Here is a 15,742-nt window from a genome sequence, read left to right on the forward strand (position 1 = left end):
GCAAGAATGCTTCAAAGTAAAGTGCCACTGGGGAGTTCTGATTTATGATGATGTTTTTACAAGTTGTATAACTTCAAATAGCATCCTGTAAGTCCCCAAGCAGTAAATTGGGAACCATTTGACAGGTCTGTCACTTGCTTTTTCTCATTCTTCAGAAAACTCCCGGGATGCACTGACTCCACTTACATAAGCCTCTGTATCTATGCTTTTGAACACTTGCCTTTGTTAGTTAAAAATAACCTGGATTGTTCACAGTTCTTTTTTGTTCTGATGTGTCTTTAAATGCAGCTGCATGCAGTTTCACAGCAAACAGTTTAATTGTGAGCTTAAAGAACTGAGTTAAAATTTGGAAATTGTGCATTTTATGTAATGCAGTCTCAAGATGGAAAAATGTTTGGTTATCAATTTTTACTTCTCATAAGTACCAAAAATGGTCTTCACATTAATTTCCTTTTTATTGATAAAGGAACAAAAAAAGAGATTGGACTGGCCAATCTCTTCTGATAATGGGGTATTAGGTAATACGGATTTATCTTCTTGCTGAGGACAATTCAAAAGCTGGACAAAGTTAAAACATATATGCTTGCAACTACCTGAGAGAGAACATGATAATAAAGAATTGCCAGGCCAAGATCTGGGGGAATTTGATGGCCCAGTCACTTTCTCTTGGATGAGTTTAATGATTCCCGAGGCTATTGAGAAAATAAGCAGTACTTCTGACACCCTCCTGGTGCTAGGAGGATAGGAACCGGAGTCTGGAACTGGCCTTATGGGGAGGCCAGGTGAACCTCCTCACCTTAGGTTGGGACCCAAAGGGCTGCACCCTAGGAGTAAGGTCGAATCAGAAGTAGATGGGCTCTGCAGGGACTGCAATTCAACTGTGAGATATCTCCATTCCTGAAACCAAATTGAGGTAATTCTATATTGATTGTTGGGTCAGGAAGCAGCAAAAGTAAATCCTCTCTGGAAGAAGACATCATGAAAAAAAAAGCCTTCAAATTATTTCTATAATCACAAATAACTAGGTACATGAAGAGAGACGACAACATAAATAAGACCAACAGAAATAACAGACATTAGAAATAGGGTATATTTGATTTATCCAGATTTACTCCAGATAATAGAATTATCAGACACAGACTATAAAAAAACTAACCTTACTATTTTCAAGGAAATAAAAGACAAGATTAAAAATTCTGACAGAGATATGGAAATGTAAAAAAATTGGAAATTCCAGGAACGATAAACACCAGAACAGAAATTAGGAACCCATTCAACGGGTGTAACAGCAGATTAGACACAGATTAAGTGAATGACAAAAAATACCAGAAGAAAATATCCAAATTAAACACAGACAGACAAAGAATGGAAAATAGAGAACAAAGGTAAAGAGACAAAGAGGAGACAGTAAGAAGTCCTAATACGTAGGCAACTGGAGCTCCAGGAGGAAAAGAAAGAACACAGGCCAGAGGACTTTTTAAAGAAATAATGATGGAGAACGTTTCAAAACTGATGATAGATATCAAGCCATAGATCCAAGAAGCCCTTTGGATTCCAAGGAAGATAAATAAAAAGAAATTCATAGTATCACCACAGATTTTAAAGACATTAAAGGCACAATAAAGACACATTAGGAACAATTTTATGCCAATAAATTCAATAATTTAGATGAAATGGATACAAGTGAAAATCTGAATAACCCAATATTTATTAAAGAAGTTAAATCTCTTATAATAAACCACTCTACAAAGAAAACTCTAAGTCCAGATGGTTTCATTGGTGAATTTTATCAAACACTTAAGAGATAAATAATACCAACCTTACAGAAACTTTTTCAGAAAATAGAGAAGGGAACACTTTTATAAGTCCAGCATAATTCCTATATGACAATCTGATAAAGACATTCCCAAAAAGTAAAACCATTGGGGCTGGCCCCGTGGCCGAGTGGTTAAGTTCGCGCGCTCCGCTGCAGGCAGCCCAGTGTTTCGTCGGTTCGAATCCTGGGCGCGGACATGGCACTGCTCGTCAGACCACGCTGAGGCAGCGTCCCACATGCCACAACTAGAGGAACCCACAACGAAGAATACACAACTATGTACCGGGGGGCTTTGGGGAGAAAAAGGAAAAAATAAAATCTTTAAAAAAAAAAAAAAAAAAAGTAAAACCATTAACCCTCCTGAATAGTGATACAAAAATCTTTAATAAAACATTAGCAAATCAAATCTAACAATACATAAAAAGGACCATGATCAAGCAAAGGCTTATGCTGGCAAGGTTGATTTAATGTTTGAAAATCAATTAACGTAATCTACCACATTAATAGAACAAAGGAGAAAAATCGTATCATCAGTTCAACAGATATCGAAAAAGCATCTGACAAAATGCAACTCCAAATCAAGACAAAAACTCTCAACAAATTTGGTCTGCAAGAGAACTTCCTCAACCTAATACAACGCACCTATAAAAACCCTGCAGCTAACATCATACTTAATGGTAACACCATACTTTAGTGATGGGATCAAAGCAAGGATGCCTCTCTTCCTACTCCTACTCAGTAGTACACTGGAAGTCCTAGGCAGGGGAACAAAACAAGAAAAATTAATAAAAGGCATACAGACAGAAAAGAAATACATTGTTTCTATTCAGAGTTGATATGATGTTTACACGAAAATTTCTATGCATTCCACAAAACAACTATTAGAACTAATGAGTTTACTAAATTTGAAGGACACAAAGTCAACACATAAAAACTAATTGTACTTCTTCCTGTATACTAACAGCAAACAACTGGAAAGTGAAATTACAAAACTAAATACTGTCAAAAACCTTAAATCCTTTAAGATCAAATTTAACAGAAAACATTCAAAACCTCTATACTGAAAACTACAAAATGCTGCTGAGAAGAATCCATGAGGACTTAAATAAATAGAAAAACAGACCATGTTCATCGATGGGAAGATTCAACGCTGTTGTCAGTTCTCCTCCAAATTGAGTTATAGATTCAATGTGATTCTAGTCAAAATTCCCAGAAAAAAATTTCTGTATAAATTGACAAGCTTATTCTAAAATTCACAAAAGAATATAAAGAACCTAGAAAATCTAAAGCAATCTCGAAAAAGAACAAATTAGAGGGTTTACATTACCTGACTCCAAGATAGACAAAAGATACTAGTAATCAAAACTGTGGGGCACTGGCAGAGTACAGACAAACCAACCGATGGAATAGTAAAGCGCCTAGAAATAGACCCACACTCATACATTCATTTGATTTTGACAAAGGCACCAAAGCAATCTGTGGTGGCCATAAAAATGCACCATTCCGCTCTCCTGCTAGGGGAAGCACAGTTGATGGAGGCCCCAGCTGCTGCCCTTCTGGATCTACTATTATGTTTACACCATGACCAAGCTTATCTCATGCTGCTCCTAGCCAACGATTAAGCACAGCAGTGTTAGTAATACTGGCCCATTCTTCTAACAGGCAACTCTGGTGTGAGGACTCTCCACAGACCTGGTCAAAATTTTCTTACAATAGCACTGCAGCCTAAGACACTTTTCAACCAATCTTCCTTTTTCCCTCCTCTCCCTTCACCACCCACATGCTCTCCACATACCTTCTCTGGTCCCCTCCCCTTTGTCCTTCATAGGCATTCCCCTCAATAAATATTTTGCACATCTAATCCTGTCTTGGCATATTTATCTCAGAGGACCCAAGCTAACATAGGTGGTGGTAAGCGTGGTTTAAGAAGACAAGCGGTAGGATGGAGTTTTAGACTGACTTTTTCATTACCTGGTAGGAAGAGAAGAATGTCATCATGATTGGTATATAGGGGCATGGATAGCCCCTGGCACAGGGTAACAGCCAAATCGCTAAAGATTTCACCAATGGTGACCTGGGAAAACATCCTGGGGAGGTAACTGCCCCTGTATGTGTAATAACTCAGGCAATTAAATGAAATGGGGAGAATAATGCCTAAAAGGACAGTGGGGTTGGCTAATTATTGCCAAGTTGCCATAATACTCTGCAGAGGGATAACGACAATGTGAGGGCTATTAACCAGCAGTTAGTCTATGGGTGAGAGCTTAGTTTAGTAGCTTATAAAAAGGCCCGTATTTCTGGCTATGGAAGAGCAGATACAACCGAGTAGCTGAGTGAAGATCTGTTCTCTAGACTCACAAAGCTCTACAGATATTTAAATGCTCAGTTGATGGAGGTCTGCTATGCTAAGGCAAGGAAACCTTGCCATCAGGGCACATGAACAGAGTGGCCATGTGGCAGAAATGAAGACAATGTAATGGGCTCCCACCTACCAGGCCAGTGTAGCTACGGCTGCCTCTAAATGTCCAATCTGATAGCAGCCAATCTGAGTCGAAAATTTATACAGAAATGCCAAGGGCCAAGAATAGTAATGATAATCTTAAAGAAAAACAACAAGATGGACAGGCTTGCTTTCTTGGATATCAACACTTCCCATAAGGCTATAACCATTAAAAACTGTGATATTGGTATAAGGACACACTAGTGGAACAGAATACAGTCTATGAATAGACTCATGTATTTGTGTGTAACTGTACTGTCATCATTAGACAGTCATATCATACAATCATCTATCAACATAAATACATAAGTATATTTATTTTTTGTCTGTATTTATGTACTTTTGATAAATTGGCCCTGCAGAGCAGCGGGGAAAGGACAGTCTTTTCAATAAATGGCGCTAACCTGACTGGATACCCACATGAAAACAAAATGAAAGTTAACCCTGACCTCACATGGCACACAAAAATCAATTCCAGATGGATTATAGATCTCACTGTGAAAGGGAAAACAACAGAGTCTCCAGAAGACAATATAGGAGGACCATTTATAACCTTGGCATAGGGAAATAGTTCTTAAACAAGGCACAAAAATCACTAACCATAAAAAGACTGATAAAACGGACTCCATTAAAATTAGTAACATTTAAAAAAAAGAAAATTGTGAAGCAATATGGATAGATGTGTAAAGTATGGTATTTTTTAAATAGAGGGAATAAAACCATCATATGTGGGTGCCCAACTCTGTGAATATACTAAACCCCACTGAACTGTGCACGTTAAGAGGGTGAACTGCATGGCACGTGAAGAATATATCAATAAAGCTGTTTCTAATTAAAAAGATTACTAACTTATTTTCAAAGAGCACCATTAAAGTGAGAAAGATAAGCCACAGAGGAGAAGATACGGCTAATAAACACGTGAAAAGATGCCCTTCTTCATTAGAAATCAGGGAAAAGAAAACTTAAACCACAATGAGACACTGCCACAAACCCACTAGAATAGCTAAAATTAAACAGAATAATACCAGATGCTGACGCAGATGTGGAGCCACAGGAATTCTCAGACTGCTGGTAGAAGTATAAATTTGTACAATTTCTTTGGAAAACTGTTTGGCAGTATCTACTTGTACAGAGTTCATTGACCTCCCCACCTTCTAGAGACACTGGGATCTGGGGCCTACGTGAAAGAATGTGTCTGGGCTCAGAGCCAGAGATGGCCACGTTGACCCTGACCCCAAGGCACAAGTTAATAAGAAAACGTCCTGTGTCATGTTCCTTGTCTGGGGTGGCCACTCTGATGGGCACCTGATTGGACTATAGAAACATCCCATCCATGGGAGCAAAAAGATAAAAACATTCCATCCATGGGAACAAGAAGAAATAACTCAAAGTATCTAAATGTCTGAAACTCTGAGTCAGAACCCAGAAAACATTGGAGTAAAAGGGAGTCACAAGCACAGAACAATTGAGAGTCTCACTGAGGAGAGGACCCTTTGCCTCAGATCCAGACAATCGGCACTCCCGCCCACCATCCAAACTACTGGGAGTTCCCAGCTGATTGTGGTGTGGATGTTGTAAGTACCGATTTTTTGTTCTTTGTTTCCCTGCTCCTTGTTCTGTTCCTCTTTATCAATAAATTCTGATTACTTAAACAATCAAGTAGCCTTGGCGGTACCTGTCATTCCTTGCCCTTTGCGGCTGCGGACAACACTACTAAGTGTGAAGATAGGCATATCCTATGATTTAGCAATTCCACTTCTAGGTATACACTTAACAGAAATATCGGCACACGAACAAGAAACATGAAAAAATGTTCACACCAGTATTATTTGTAAAAGCTCCAAACTGCAAACTAAAATACCCATCAACAGCAGAATGGATAAATTGTGGTATATTTATACCATGGACTACTAAAAAGCAATGAAAATGAATAAAGCAAAGTTTACACATAACATGGTTGAATCTCACACACAAAATTTTACAGTAAGGGAAGTCAGATACAAAAAAGCACATACTAAAAAATCCCATTCATATAAAGTTCAAAGTACAGGTCTAATTAAACTACTATATTCAGAAACACATGCTTAGGTGGTAAAAGTCTAGACAGAAGTAAGGAAATGATTATCGTAAATTAGGATAGTGGTTACCCTTTGGGATTGGAGTAGAGGGAAAGAGTGGTAATTGGGAGGGGGCATGAGAGAGGCTTTCTGGAGTGACAACAATACTCTCTTTCTTAATCTGGATGGTAGTTACACTGGTATTCACACTGTGATAGATTACTGAGCTGAAAATTTTATGCACTTTTCTATATCATGTTTTACAATCAGAAAGATTAAACAATCAAACAAAAGGAATGGGTTGGTCTTTGATATCAAGATGAAAGGCTTAGCACTTCGTTAGTAGGCCCTTGAGTTATTTTATTGATAATGGTGAGCAGTTCCCATCGAATTATCTAGCATCTTTTACTGAGACCCTATGCCAGACATTTCTGAGATGGTTGGCTAAGGGTAAAGAAACAGTTTATTGCCAAAGAGTTGTGTAAAATTAACCAATCCAAGAACCAAATCTAAAAACTTGGCCTCATTTGAACATGCTCTAAAAAACAAAATTAATAGAATTAAGCATAGTATTGATTTGTTGAGCTGATCTAAGTGTCTTCAGGAGAAAATGGATTCCTGTTCACAAAGTAAATGAGGCAGATGAGATAACACAGACATGAAAGGGACAGAAAAAGGTCAAATCCCAAGGAGCTTCGCCCTGATGCTTCTTGGTTTTGAATTATATAACTTTTATGGCAGAATTGCATTTGACAGAATTCTTAGAAGAAAACTTCCAGATCTAAAAGATAACAGAATAAAGTATAGCTGAGCACACTAAAATGGGAACAGGGCAGAAATTCTGCAGGTTAACAGGATAAAAAGGAGGAACTGCATAATAAACTGAAGTAGAAAGAAAATCAGGATGATGCTGGGCCTAAGGGAGGCGGACTGTAAAGACTTTAAAAAGACAGATGATTCATCTTCACGATTTGACAGTTGAGGAGAGCCTACTAGAGTGCACTTAATGAGAAAAGGAGATCAAACTAGCATTATGGGAAACTAGATGAGACGAACTTCAACATGGGAGTTTAATTAAGGGATTAAGATATTAAGGAGACCCGGTCAACCTTCCTAGAGATAGTCCTTCCATCCCACAATAGAGTCAAAACCCAACTCTGGATGAATCCAACTGTCTCTCTCTGGCAACTGTGTTCAGACTGCTTGAAAAAAATAAAAATCACAGACTACAGACTGGTGCCATCATAAATTCACGGTCACCAATCTCAACAATGTCTTTAATTAATTGTCTGAAAATTTCTATGACCCTGGAAAGCGCTCCCATTTTTCACAATGACTACTTCAAACCTTCTCTACTTTTCCTAAAACTGTTGACACTCCTCCTGACTCCCCAGTCACCCTGAGCAGTGCTGTCATCTACTTCAAAGAGAAAACAGATGCCTTTAGAAGAAAACTTTCTCAACTTTTTGGCTCCAGACCTTTAAATCTAACTGTTTATATATCCATCCTTCCCTCCTTCCTGCAGAAGAGGTTCCCTTTCATAAATATAAGACTGACTCCTCCCTCCAACCATGCCAGTGCTACTTTCCCCGCCTTATGTCCCAAACCACATCACCCATCCTCCCAAACCCTCTCCTCCTCTAATGGTCCATCAGTAAGCTGGAACTCTGGAATTTATCCTTGACCCTTTCCTCTCTAATTACCAAGTCCAGCATATTCCACATCCTAAATCTCTCTTGAATCTATCTTGTTATCTCTCCCCTCTGTCACCACCATCCCTAATGATTATCATGTACTGTAACAGCCTGACTGGTCTCTTGACCTCCAAGCTTACTACTCTCTTAATTCATTTGCCACTTTGCAGCTGCGAATTATCTTTCCAAAATGCTATTCTGATATGTCACTTACTCAATTTTATTTTGCCCATGAAACGAAAGGCAAACTGCTTAATACGATTCCTAAAACTCTCTCATGATTTGCTCCTGTTTACCCTTCTAACTTATTTCTACTCTACTCCTTGCATGCTTTGCATCAAACATTTCCAGACATTCACACACCTATTTCCTTTGCCTGGTAGACTGTCCACCCTCACTTCAACACTTATCTGCTTGGATCCACCTCAAACTTTACATGTCATTTTATTTCGGAGGCCTTTCCTGACTTCCTAGGCTAGGTTTGGTCTCTGTGCTATGGTGCTTCCCTAACACAACATTCATTGTTCTTTGTTAATTGATCTGTACACTCAGAAAGTAGGGCTCTGTCTATTCACTGCTGTGGCCCCAATACCCAGCAAGGTAACTCTGCAGGCATCACAAATTTCTGTTGAATAAATGAAAATAAATATAATAAATATAAAATAAAAACAAATACAAAAACAAAAGTAAACCATTAGTAATAGGAGATGTGTTCCTTTATCCAGAATAATTTAGATAAATACTTGCTATAGATTTTCTTTAAAGTTAGAAGTGCAATATTTCATGGCTTTCAGGGGTAAGAATGGAAGAGATACTTTTAAGTAATACTGAAAGCTGTTACAATAGAAAACATATTGTGATTTGACAGTTCTTGTGTCTTTTATATCGTTTCCAGGCCAAAAAGGTGAATGGGAAATTTTATTATTCCTGGAGACATCAATGCCCTATATCAAAAGAGTAGTACTGAAAAAGCTAGCCTAACACACATATACAAGGAACTATTTATATAGATACTAAAAAATAATCAAAATTACCACTAAAACAAATTTATCTAGTTACAGGAAAGAGGAGAAACTATAAATATCCTGAGAAAGATGACTTCAATACATGCTCAGTTACTTAAATTTTTTTTTTCCTAAAGGAAAAAAAAGTTAGAGCAGCTGGCTGTACAATAATAAGAAAAAGGTATTGATAACTAGTCTGTAAAAAGAAGAAAGTGCTTGAAATGTTCATTCAAGGCTGGTATTCATTCTTTATTCAGAGCCTGGCTGTCAGGCTTGAAAAGCAACAGAGATTACTGATGCATTCTACAGCCAAGTCATCGAGAACATAAATAAATTTGTTCTTCATACAGCAATGAATAAAGGGAGGAAAAGACACTCTTTGTATTACAAGGGTCCTATGCATTCTCTTTGGTTTCAGCACGATGATTTCTATTAATTACAGTTCTATGACATAACTTAGAGGTACCATGATTTAATATTTCATTTTCATTAGTTCAATGGAGCAAAGCCATCTTTAAATTCTGAGATTGCATGATTAATATCTTGCATTGGTTTATGTGCATTTTTTATTAAGTAAATAATACAGAGATCATGAATTCCAAAAGGAATTTCTTCAACTATTTAGGAGCTTTAAATAATTTATTTTATGCTTGCTTCAGTTTAGGGAGATAGTTCTAAAAAAAGCTGGGGTCAAGATAAATAGAGTAGAGTGAAAATGAAAAAATTAACAGCAGCAGTACTTTACTAAGGGCAAAGTTAACACTGTATTTTAAAAGTACTTCATGAGAATTCCCATTAAATTAAAAACACGATCAATTTTGCTCTCTGCCTTAAGAAATATTAATAATTTTCACCTTTGGCCAGAAGAGTCAATCCTATGCTTTCCACTTCTTAAGTTACACACACACACAGAGTTTGATGAAATGAGGACTAGTTTTAGGTCAATCTAAATTACTGTTACTGAGATTAGTGGGGGGAAACTTTCTAAGCAGGAGCAGTACCTAGGAAGAAATGATTTTAAGAGCCCTAGTGGACAGGACAAAAAAGGAGTATTTCTGAACCTGTTTATAAGAGAGATAGTGAGTTGCCTATTTAAGACAAGGCCCCTGCTGTCTTGTGAGTAATCTACTTGGCAAGCTCGAAAAGGTAATAACTGTGATGCAAAATGGCATAAATGTGCTTAAAGAAAGCTAACAGTAAAAGAATTAAAGAAATTGAAAAGGAATATAAACTCCAGTTGTGGTGATCTGAGAAGACTTCATGAAAATATGGATGTGAGATGGCTTTTGAAGAAAGGGTAGGGCTTTCTAAAAGTAGAAATAAAGGGAAGTGTTTCATTTTATAATTTACAGAATACAATCCAAATGAATATTTTTCTTATTTATCTTTTAATAAATATTTATAACATGAAAATGCTTCAGAAGTCTTCTCATCTGCCCAAACAGGTAAGTTATGGAAAGCAGTGGTTAGACCTTAGGATGACTTATAAATCTGCAGCTTACAAATATGCCTTACTTAGGAAAAGTTATAAACACAGTCCTGTTCCCTCCACAATGACTGAATTTCATCCCAAACTCCACTGCTGCTAGGTATGTCCCTCCCCTTCTTCTGCCCCACCATTACTAGGAAGGGGAAGGAACAGTGTCATAAAAAAAGAAAGAAAAAAGCCAGAGGGATCGGCAGCTTCAAGGAGTACTAGAGTGAAAATAAAAAAATATAATACAGAAATATATTCTGTATACATTCAATATTTACAGAATAAAGATCAAATAAATTAAGCACTAAAAAGTCTTTTTGAATTTGGTAACGTGGAGGTAAATGGGTGACTTTGATCAAAACAAATGAAGCCAAGTATTTCCCCATGATAAACAATTCATTTTTTTGACTCTTACGGATGACTTAATGGAATAAACATAATTCAGTAAGAAGAAGAGTCATTACCCAGTAACTTTCATTCTTCTTAGGGTATTAAAACTGACCACTGAATGATTTGCTCCAAAATTCTCTCAGCAACTTAAGCTGAATATCTAGACTGAAAGGTTATTTTGATTTTAAAACAGATACTACATATATGGGCTCTTCAGTCTGTGCATACTTTCTTATTTTCCAGGAATGTTTTGAAAAACAAAAAAAATCTATCACAAACTATTTAACATATATACTGCCAGGCTTTACAACAGATCTACTTCTGTTATTAAGAAATCTTCAACCATTTCCTTTTGTATCACCCTTAACTACTCCAACATCAGTACCATTATGTTTTGGTTATCTGGCCACAACTGAGCTTTATAAAAACTATATACTAGGGGCTGGCCCCATGGCCGAGGGGTTAAGTTCGCACGCTCTGCTTCGGTGGCCCAGGGTTTCGCCAGTTCAAATCCTGGGCATGGACATGGCACTGTTCATCAAGCCATGCTGAGGCAGCATCCCACATGCCACAACTAGAAGGACCCACAACTAAAAATACACAACTATGTACTGGGGTACTTTGGGGAGAAAAAGGAAAAAAAAATCTTTAAAAAACAAAAAACAAAAAACCACCTTTGATCATAAGCATACTTAGGAAGACAAACTTTAAATTCTGACATATTTTCTTGAGTTAAATTCAATACTATACATTTTTGTAAGGTTAGGAAAAAACTTCAAATGGCTATCTAATCTCTTGCTCTAGGCAAAGCAAATTTTTTGTTCATTAGAGCTATTAGGAAATATTTTTTATGTCCAGAATTTAGTTCATCATTCCTATCCTACAAGACTACAGGTCATTAGTTACCTGCCCAAATAATCACCACATTAGCAAGTTACCAATGACCTCATGTATCAGCTGTCTATTGCCACAATAACGCTACGTGAAATAATCCACCTCAAAACTTAGGTGTAAGGCAACAAGTATTATTTTTTTGCTCATAAATTTATAGGTCAGCTAAACATTTTTTCTGGGCTGGGCTAATCTTAGCTAGGCTTACTCATCTATCTACAGTCAGCCAGCAGGCGAGCTTGTGCTTGGCTGGTCTAAGATAGTCTCACTTGAGACAGCTCTCTGCATGAAGTTTCTGATCAGCAGCCTAGCCTGAGCTTACTTTTGCCACATGCTATTGGCTAAAACAAGTCTCAGCGACACTCAGATTCAAGGAGGTGGGAATAAAACCCATCTGTTGATGGGAGGAGCTGGAAACCGCACTGCAAAAGGGGTAGACAGAGGCAAGGATGAAGACTGCAGTCACTTTTACAATCAAACTTCACGGTAATACTCTGATATTAATCCTGCTTCCCCTGCACCCCTAAATGTGGACTGTGCAAAGAGTAACAACTCATTTTATCATTGCAAAATATAACTTCAGCAATGTTGTTAAACTGAAGTCAAGGTGTGCTGAAATTAGACAGTAAATTGAGATTTTAATTTAAGAGTATAAGGAGTTAAAAAATACTAATTTTGTGACCTTCAGAAAAAGTGATATAAAAGCTACCTTACACACCAGACAATATGAATGTGTACAATTAAGAGGAAATTATATAGAAGTGGTTTTTTAAATTTTTGTTTAATATCTGTGTATTTAGAGCCTACTTTATATTATTTAATAAACTATCAGAAATAGTTTTATTAAAAGAGCAACACCCATGAACCTTTAAAATGAACCATTTATTAAATCAGACTTATTCTTAACAGTTATGTAAGTTACATGGATGTTTATGTCAGAGTATTTCACAGGGAAATTTTTTAAACTCTTATAGGCAAGCAAAATCGTACCACACAATATATAAGTGAGAAGAGGGTAGTGCTAAACATTCAAATAAGGCAAGTATTTAAAAACAATAAAACAATAATTAAAAAAATTCAAGCATTCCTTTAAGAGAATTCAATACTACAAGCTAAATGTACTTTCTGAGTGTATTCATATAATCAAGGCAGTGTTTCTTCTTTTAAAACATCAGGAAATGGAATAAGGCTCATTAATAGATACAGCTGCCCTCAAGATTTCAATCTCAGTTGCTTTCTTTAAATTAAAATTCACAAAGTGCACAATTAAGATATATCAAAAAACTGAATCTGCTACTCTAACAACAGCTGTCCATGCTTAATACTTAGTGGTTTATTTGCCCAAATTATGTCTTTTCAGGGAAAATAAAAAAGATAAGCCACTGTAAAACATTTAGTTTGAAATGTATGCTAATATTTTTCTTAGAAATCAAAAATCATGGAGGAAAACAGTTATCATAAGGAAAAGAAAGCAAAACACTGGAATGACCAAACATTTTCAAAGAACAAGCACCACAAAGGACATTTGCATTCAGTTTTGTAATATTTATCAATGCATTTTTCTTACTCCAACCAATCTACTTCATCAAATTCTGAATCATCTTCTGAATCACTGTACTCCACAGCAATACGGCGGGACAGGATGGTGGCAACATCATTTTCAATGCGTTCGTGTTTAGCTTCCTGTTCACGCTGCTCTTCTACTTTGCGTAGCTGGATACCTGATACGGCAAACCCAAACCATTCATTGTAAACCAAAACGCTAAATACAAGATATTATTAATCTTTCTGGAATGAGATCAAATACACATGAGAAACACTAATAGGAAACCAAAAAGCACAATGTATTAAAAAGAATTTGAAGGAATCATATTTAGAGAGACACTAAGTCTTCCATTATGTTATGTTCTTTCTGTGATGTTAGTTGGTACTTACCAGATAACCCCAGTGGCTATCTACAGTTTATTTAACTATTATGATCTATTGTGCCTCCTGACTCACCATTCCCTAAAAAGTTAACCAGGTGATACATTTCTTTTGTTATCTCTATGGTCAAAAAAATTAAACATAGTTGAGTATGTTTTCTGCGGCTTTATTCTCTCTCAGTCCATGAGGGAAAGACACTGTTATTCACTCTGTATGGTTAGTGCCTGGCCTATTCTAGGTGCTGAAGAATGTTGGCTGAATAAATGAATGAATATGAGATGTCTTTCCTTTATTACTAAGGGAGGAATCTTAATCCTTTAAAGGCATCTGGTAGAGCAAGTATCAGTGATACACGATACACCAAATGGACAGCCTTAACACTACAGAAAATACTATTTATAAAGGAGTTAACATACAATTAAACATAATATAAAGGGTTCTAACTAAATTTTCTATAACTTTAAGTCTGATACTTTTAATTTCTCATTCTTTAAATAAACATTTTACGAATCCCCATTAAATATGAAAATAAAATGATTAAATCTGATATATTTTCTGGAAAATGATTTAAAATATAAGTTGAACATAGCTTTATTTTCTAAAGACCATTTGTGCAAACACATGATCATCTAAAATTCTATAAACCAGGAAAATATTATTGTCTCAAATATTTACAAAGTTTCTAATGCTACCATAGCTATGTTCTTAATGGCCCTGAGAAAATTACCTTTTCGTATTGCTTCCAGAAGTACACTCCTGGCATCACTGATTACAGGTAGGGTTGACGGATGACGCTTTGGCTCGGAAGCAGGTATAACTTGTGATGGAGGAGATGGAGGCATTAATGGAACATGGGGACCTGGGGCAGTAGATGGAGTTGGATGTAGCCCAGAAGGAGGATGAGCAAGAGCTGCAACTGTGACAGGTGATGATGGTCGAATGCCAGGTGGAGGCAGAGGAGGCGGTGGTGGGGGTGGAGGCAGCCCCTGGACTTCACCTTGTGGGAGTGGATGAACTGGTACAGTCTCACATACTGGGGCAGCTCTAGCTACTGGTGGAGAGGGCTGTACCAGAGGAGGTGCAATTGGAGGAGGAGCTGGGTGAAGAACTCCAGGGGCAATCTGAAGAGGAGCTGGAGGTGGTGGTACTGCTGGAGCTTGCAAAGCAGTGGCTGGAGGTGGAGGTGGGGGAGGTACTGGTGGGGGAGGAGTTGAAGTCATTGAAGCTCTTAATGAAGAAGTTGACAAGGCAGATGGAAGAGGTGGTGGTGGAGGTGGGGGAGTGGGGCTCACAAACACAGGTGTCCTGCCTGTAGCTGGTGACTGAGGGCGATTTTCTATCAAACCTGTAGCAGAACTGAAATGATAAAGAGATCCTAGCAAGTTATTCAAAGAGAAAAAACTAACCACACAAAGTATAAATGACTATCAGTAATTATGTCAAGATAAATGCATCAACACATTCCTATTGAAATTAAAAATTCTACACCAGTATTTAGAGTGAAGTGAGAACTAAAAGTACAACAACAAGAAAATTAATAAGTGGTGCTTTGGTTTATAATATTCTAAATGGTCTCATCCTCCCATGCAACTTTCATATCCACTCAAGCATTTTATGCTTACTTTGATAAATAAAACGCTCAATTTTACACTGTGATATGAGTCTTTGTAAAGATCATACTTATATTTCAATATTTGTAGAAATATGTGTGGCCAATACAAAGCTCTATTTATATTGAAGCTATTAAGACTCATCATGTGTCATTTCAGTTAAATGAATGACAACTAATTACAAACCACGAAAGGAAATTTATGGCCCTCTTCCTTTCTGAGGATGGGACATCAAATGAGTCAGTGATAGAAGGTTGATTTTTTTAACTGAGAATTGTAAAGCTGATCTCTATTTATCTATTAACAAAATTTATAATTTCGATAACAATGGACAAAAACTTCAAAATTGCTTTACTGAAAGATTATTATGAACTTAT

At 36.9% G+C, this 15,742-nt stretch overlaps 1 protein-coding gene across 5 annotated transcripts in view; it reads right to left on the reverse strand.

Moving 5' to 3' along the window:
- Nucleotides 1–12,690: 12,690 nt before the first annotated feature.
- WASF1 (WASP family member 1) overlaps nt 12,691–15,742 on the reverse strand; it is a 61,698-nt gene continuing 58,646 nt past the window's right edge. For 4 of the 5 annotated variants that reach the window (XM_044757548.2, XM_070496391.1, XM_070496392.1 and 1 more), the window contains exons 8-9: nt 14,483–15,111; nt 12,692–13,550 (exon numbers count right to left, since the gene is read on the reverse strand). In XM_044757548.2, the coding sequence (XP_044613483.1) occupies nt 13,393–13,550; nt 14,483–15,111 (787 nt within the window). In that variant the 3' untranslated portion in view covers nt 12,692–13,392. Of the gene's footprint in view, nt 13,551–14,482; nt 15,112–15,742 lie in introns of all 5 variants that reach the window. The other variant, XM_044757546.2, reaches the window with a different exon arrangement.

This window comes from Equus asinus, chromosome 24, assembly GCF_041296235.1.
Source record: "Equus asinus isolate D_3611 breed Donkey chromosome 24, EquAss-T2T_v2, whole genome shotgun sequence".
In the NCBI taxonomy this organism is placed as follows: domain Eukaryota; kingdom Metazoa; phylum Chordata; class Mammalia; order Perissodactyla; family Equidae; genus Equus; species Equus asinus.